The 5501-nt window shown below is 33.4% G+C and overlaps 1 protein-coding gene across 1 annotated transcript; it reads right to left on the minus strand.

Annotated features, from left to right (window-relative positions):
* LOC133306534 (uncharacterized) lies at positions 1-1405 on the minus strand. The gene is made up of 2 exons (XM_061506865.1): positions 1103-1405; positions 1-517 (listed from the first exon to the last, which is right to left on the minus strand). Exons 1-2 carry the CDS (start codon positions 1304-1306, stop codon positions 122-124), a joined length of 600 nt encoding a protein of 199 aa, XP_061362849.1. The 5' UTR covers positions 1307-1405; the 3' UTR covers positions 1-121.
* Positions 1406-5501: the final 4096 nt, after the last annotated feature.

The following is a 5501-nucleotide window of genomic DNA, read 5'->3' on the forward strand; positions in this document are numbered from 1 at the left end:
TGCCAAAATAAAACCACAATATTCTAATTCATCAAGTAGCAAAGTAACGCACAAAAAAAAAAAAAAAAAAATCCATACTCAGAGAGAATTTGTAACAAGCAATAGAAGGAGGCTAATGGGCTCAGACAAGAATAATTCCGTTTTCTTTAATGGTATCAAGAACGATCCCAAGTTTACCTTCAATTCTTTCATCCTTTCTGGGTTCATATGCGATTGCATATACATCAGCTTCCTTTGATCGCTCAGCAATAAGCCTTCCAATTACTCTACAAGCACTATGATCAATCAAGGATGGAAGAGAGTTTCGAAGATCCTTGGCATTTGTGGTAGCAACAGATATGACTTTGCTTGTTCCTCGGTGCATCACTTTTGCATGAATAAATCTTTTTGAAAAGAAAACATTTAATAAGAATGGTCTCATGTACATATCTGTCCTCTGCTTCCATGATTTCCTGTTAGGTTTCTTTGCCGCTTCACCTCGAGATCTTCGGGTCCACGCAGCTCGAATGATGGAACCCTACACATGATGTTAGAATGACTTACTTTTCTTCATTCATGTCAACACAACACAACACAACACAACACAACACAACACAACACAAAGCATGAGAATAATTATAAACTGCCACTGTTTTCTATGTAATCTTCATGTCCAAATTTTTCAGATTTCACAATTCAGAAATTCAGAACATCACAGAAAAACAAGCCCGAGAGAGCGTGTGACGTGATTACTGTCACGACATAGCACACATAAACTCGAAGTTTTTCTGAGACTGAGAATTATGTGATTATTCATTTGGCAATTAAATTTGTTTTGTTAGCCCAAGAGAGCAGCATGATAAAATGGAAAAGCCCCTTTGCCTTGCTTTTGGGAATTAAAAGGTAAAAATGTGCATTTAGGAATTTGTAACAGATATGCAAAAGAAAGCCTTAAATTGTGAGAAGTGGAAATCAAACTAATATAAAGCAGAGAAATAATAAAAAATTCTGATGCTTCATGCTTTTATAATTCTTGAAGAGCAACAATTCCATCATTAAACTGGATTAGAGAATCAGAAGCAGAAAATTGGAAATTGAAGAGAAAGGGAAGGAGAGTAGTTACTTTGGAGAGGGAAGGATTGGGATTGATAGGGTTTGTGCGAATGTTTAAAGTAGGAAATGAAGAAAGCCACGAAAATGAAAGGGAACTATAACCAGGGTTGGGGTTGGGGTTGGGGTTGGGCTTGGGCTTGGATGTGCGAGATGGTGGTAGCTGGGGCAGCTTGAAGGAGACCGATACAGTTGGGGAAGCAGCACAACCCATCATCTTCCTCTTCTTCTTCTTCTTCTCCTCACCTCACTGATTAGCAGCTTCTTCTACTTCTACCAAATTACCCCTTTTCTTATTGCTCACTCGCAACACTTCTTTTATATATCATTTATCATTTCATATTTGTCTTTTATATTTATTTATTTTATACATACTGTCTTTTTATAATTAAATAGCACAGAAACTAATGTTTCAAGTTTATTAATAACAAAACTTTACAGAATAAATAATATTAAACCATTAATTAATTAATTAATATATCGTTATTAGTGTATGAGCATTTTAAAAACAAATGTTTGAATATTATATGCTTGCATATGTCATTGTGTAAAGAGTTTAATATTGAGTCATCTCTAAAATGATTTTGTTATAGTCTAATTATATGTTTTCATACTAAAAAAAAATCAGGGTTGATAATTTTCCTGAAGTAGGAGAATAGAAAGCTGTCATGCAAACATAATAAAGTGCATGACCCACACCAGAAGATAAAAAAAAAACACAACAACATGAAAGGAACAATTTTTGTTGCCCTGCAACATAAGAGATACATTACCTTTAAAAGTTGTTGAAAATCAAATCAAAAATTTCACTCACTTCTACTCATCAAATCAAAAATTGTTGAAAATCAAAGTTATTCTCCTCCCTCTTGTGAATATTTTTCGTGAAATCCTCCTAAAAGTGAGTGTGTGAGGAGATCATTTTGTGATGAGGGTGGCGGTTTTGGAGAAATTCAATGGCATTAGAGCTTGTTTGCTTGGTTGTACACTTGAAACTCATTTCTTGGAGTCTTGTGACTTGATTGGTGGTGAATTTTCTTGATTTTGATTGAGTTTTATAGTGAATCAAAATTTGAAGTGTGTTCTTGAATATGTGTTATTGAATGGAGCTATTTAGAGGTTTTAAATGACAAGTTCCCTTTGGAATTTATTGCTTGGAATGATGTCTTGTGTAAGAAAATCCAATAAAATTTTAAGGCATTTGATATTGTTTAACTTGGGAAAATGTTGATGGATGAACATAGTTTTCTTGTAAAAAAATTAATGAAGATGATCAAAATGAATTGTGGATTAGTAAGGATAATTGATTACATGATGAATGATGCATTGAATAATTGAAAATCAATTGAAAATCCCTTGGATTATGGAAGGTGTGGATTCAGCCATGTGGGGAGTTTTGAGGAAAATTGTGCAAACTTGTGTGTTAGCTTGATGATTTGATGTGGAGAGTGTTTGTACCAATTAAGGTGGACCTATATGAATGCCTAGAACCTTTGAAATGCAAGAAAAATCCTTTGCTTCTTGTATGCTTAACCCACGGCCTTGTAGGCTTAATAGAGAAAAATTATGCTAAGTGATGATTTAATGTGAATATGGGTTGGTATGGAGTTGTAAGTGGCTAAGGAAACTATAAGAATGGTTGAATAAAATTAACATCAAAATGGACATGATTGTTTTAGACATCATATATATATATATATATATATATATATATATATATATATATATATATATATATATATATATGAAGATAGACATAATATATTTATGGGATAAAATATTGTAACAACCAATTAGTGTTACTACCAATCAATTTCACCGTTAGATCGATTATGTTGATCCAACGATTATATTTATTTCCATCTTTGTATGGTTGATTCCCTGTATTTAGTGTGAAAGCATTAAATATGAAAAATCATAACCATATAAAGGTGAAAATAAATATTAAATATTAAATATGAGGAATCATAACCATGCAAAGATGGAAATAAATATAGCCGTTAGATCAACATAATCGATCTAAGAGTGAAATTGATTGGTAGTAACACTGATAGTAACACTAATTGATTGTTACAATATTGTATTTATTTAGAGTTTGATCTCCTTTCTTCCATATCATTAAACCGAGCTTTCATATCATGATGTTAGAATTTTTAACTTTCGATGATAATTAAGGGATGCTTTTTCTACAGGCACTAATTGTGGTAATTATCTTCTTTTTTGTGTGTCATTTTGTTATTGGAACTTTGAGATATTATAGCTAACACATATCCATGGGTAATTCCACATGATCATTGGATGTTGGTCTTGGGATTTGACCGCTTTTAGTTGTCAAATGCCAGATATTTTCTTCTGCACTTCAACGAAATTTTTTACATGAGTTGCAAGTGCAAAATGTGTAAAAATTGATATGGTTTTGGTGGCGGAAGCAAAATGATTGAAGAGAGATAAAACATATGATTCAAAGAGAGAAGCAGCATCCAAATTGTAAATTAGTAAAAAAAAAAAATTCCACATCACAACATTATGTGTATAGTCAGGCAAGTGTTCTGATGGTACGTTCTCTTGACCAATCTGCACATCTGGTATTCTTATTTAAATTACAAAGGGCGGTTCGAATGTGTCTCTCACAACATTGCGAATGAGTTGAATAAGATTTAAGAATCTTCACCATCACAAAGTTTTTGATTTATTGGCTAAAGTTGAAGTTGTGATGATTTATCTGTTCTAGGATCTCTCTTTTTTCTTCTTTTAATTTACCTATTTCATATTTTTGATGACCAAATACTTACTTTCTCTTGGGTAACTTGCAATTGTTCCAAAAAGGTTTCTATATTTCTACAAGGTAAGGTTGGCAAAACAGGTCAATCCGACTCAACCCGGCTCAACCTGCATGCAACCTGAAAAAAATGAGCAGGGTTAGGGTTGACTCGAAAAACAAAACGAGCCAGAAAATCCAACCCAACTCGACCCGAGTCGGGTTAGGGTTGGCTCGCGGGTTGGCTCAAAAATTGTTCGCAAGTTGGCTCATTTTCAACCTATTTAAATGAACCTGTAGTATTAATGTACTAGCTATGTGGCTTCCATCAGCTTAAATAAAAGGTTACAAAATGAGAAATAAAAACAAAATATTCTAGTTTCGAATTTTCTTCACAACAAATTTGCACCAACATCAAGAAACAATCAGAACCACTTACTACCAAGTGAGTAAGATATTTGAATCAAACAGATCCAGCACAACCTAACAATATAAAAATGACAGGGATGTGAGAAGATTAGGAACTTAGGTTTAGAGAAGGAAGAAAGATGATGACAACATGAGTGAATTTTGTCCATTTTTGTATATTATATTTTTTATTTTTTTGTAAAAAAAAAAAACCAACCCGCGAGCTGGCGTGTTTAATCGGGTTGGCAGCTCATTTCTGCCAACTCAACCCGGCTCATTTTTGACGGATTACGAGCCAACCTGGCAAGTTGGCTCATTTTTGCCAATCCTACTATGCAAAGTGATTTCGCAGCAGCGCTGCCAACAGCTAAACCCTTGCGTTGGGGTTAAGGCTTCACACGCAGTGACACCACCATTCATGTGAGAAAACCTACAAAAGAAGTTAGGATAGTAACACATTGTAATAGGAATTATTGTTTCTCGTGATTAGGAAATAATTTTATCTCATACACATGCATAAAAGTATATAGAATCCATATTTGTTTTTTTTCTCTCTTTTCTTTACATGGTAGAAAATATTTATCTCTTATGACATGAGAAATATTAATCCCATTGTATTATATTATTAATAGGTGAAGTAAACGAAACAAGGAAAGAGAAGGGGAAATACGGTTTATATAGTTTATTCTGCATTTCAAGTTCAATCGGACGTGTGTGAACATACCATTTCTTTAGTCCAGATCCACGGAATATATGAACTTGAATAAAATTCACTCACGGTATTTGGATTCTATCCTCATTACACTCATACTTTTGAAATAAGCTGGCTCACCTGTTCTGTGTAATGGATGGACAAAGGAATCTATTTTCAAATTTGTTTCTAATGTTGTACTAAACAAGCTTTTGGTTCCAAGATTTTAAGTTTCAATAGGTCCATGGACAGTACTCCGAACAAAGAATTGGAATACCTGATACTGATGTATTTTTAAAGGGTTTTATAAGAATTATATTGTAGGAAAAGTAATTGTGTTATGTTATAGAGATTCGTTTTGCGTGCCGAAGTTTTTTTTTTTTTTTTGCTGTGGGCCCCACAAAATGTTGTGTGTGTAGGAAACTTTTTGTAGTCATGTTAAATGATAGATGATAAACCCATTTTTAAAATGTCCTTTCAAATGATTACATACAATCCTATCTTCCAAACAGCGTCAACTGCTCATCGTTTATTTGTCAAGCTGAACCAGGCTAGTTT

This window comes from Gastrolobium bilobum, unplaced genomic scaffold, assembly GCF_033153095.1.
Source record: "Gastrolobium bilobum isolate Gb01-03AN ecotype WA unplaced genomic scaffold, APGP_CSIRO_Gbil_v1 utg3223, whole genome shotgun sequence".
In the NCBI taxonomy this organism is placed as follows: domain Eukaryota; kingdom Viridiplantae; phylum Streptophyta; class Magnoliopsida; order Fabales; family Fabaceae; genus Gastrolobium; species Gastrolobium bilobum.

Excerpts from the sequence above, each read along its gene's own strand:
- LOC133306534 (XM_061506865.1), bottom strand. The coding sequence starts at position 1,306 with ATGATGGGTTGTGCTGCTTCCCCAACTGTATCGGTCTCCTTCAAGCTG. Across the intron at positions 518-1,102 it reads CCAATCCTTCCCTCTCCAAA|GGTTCCATCATTCGAGCTGC; the intron begins GTAACTACTCTC and ends CATCATGTGTAG.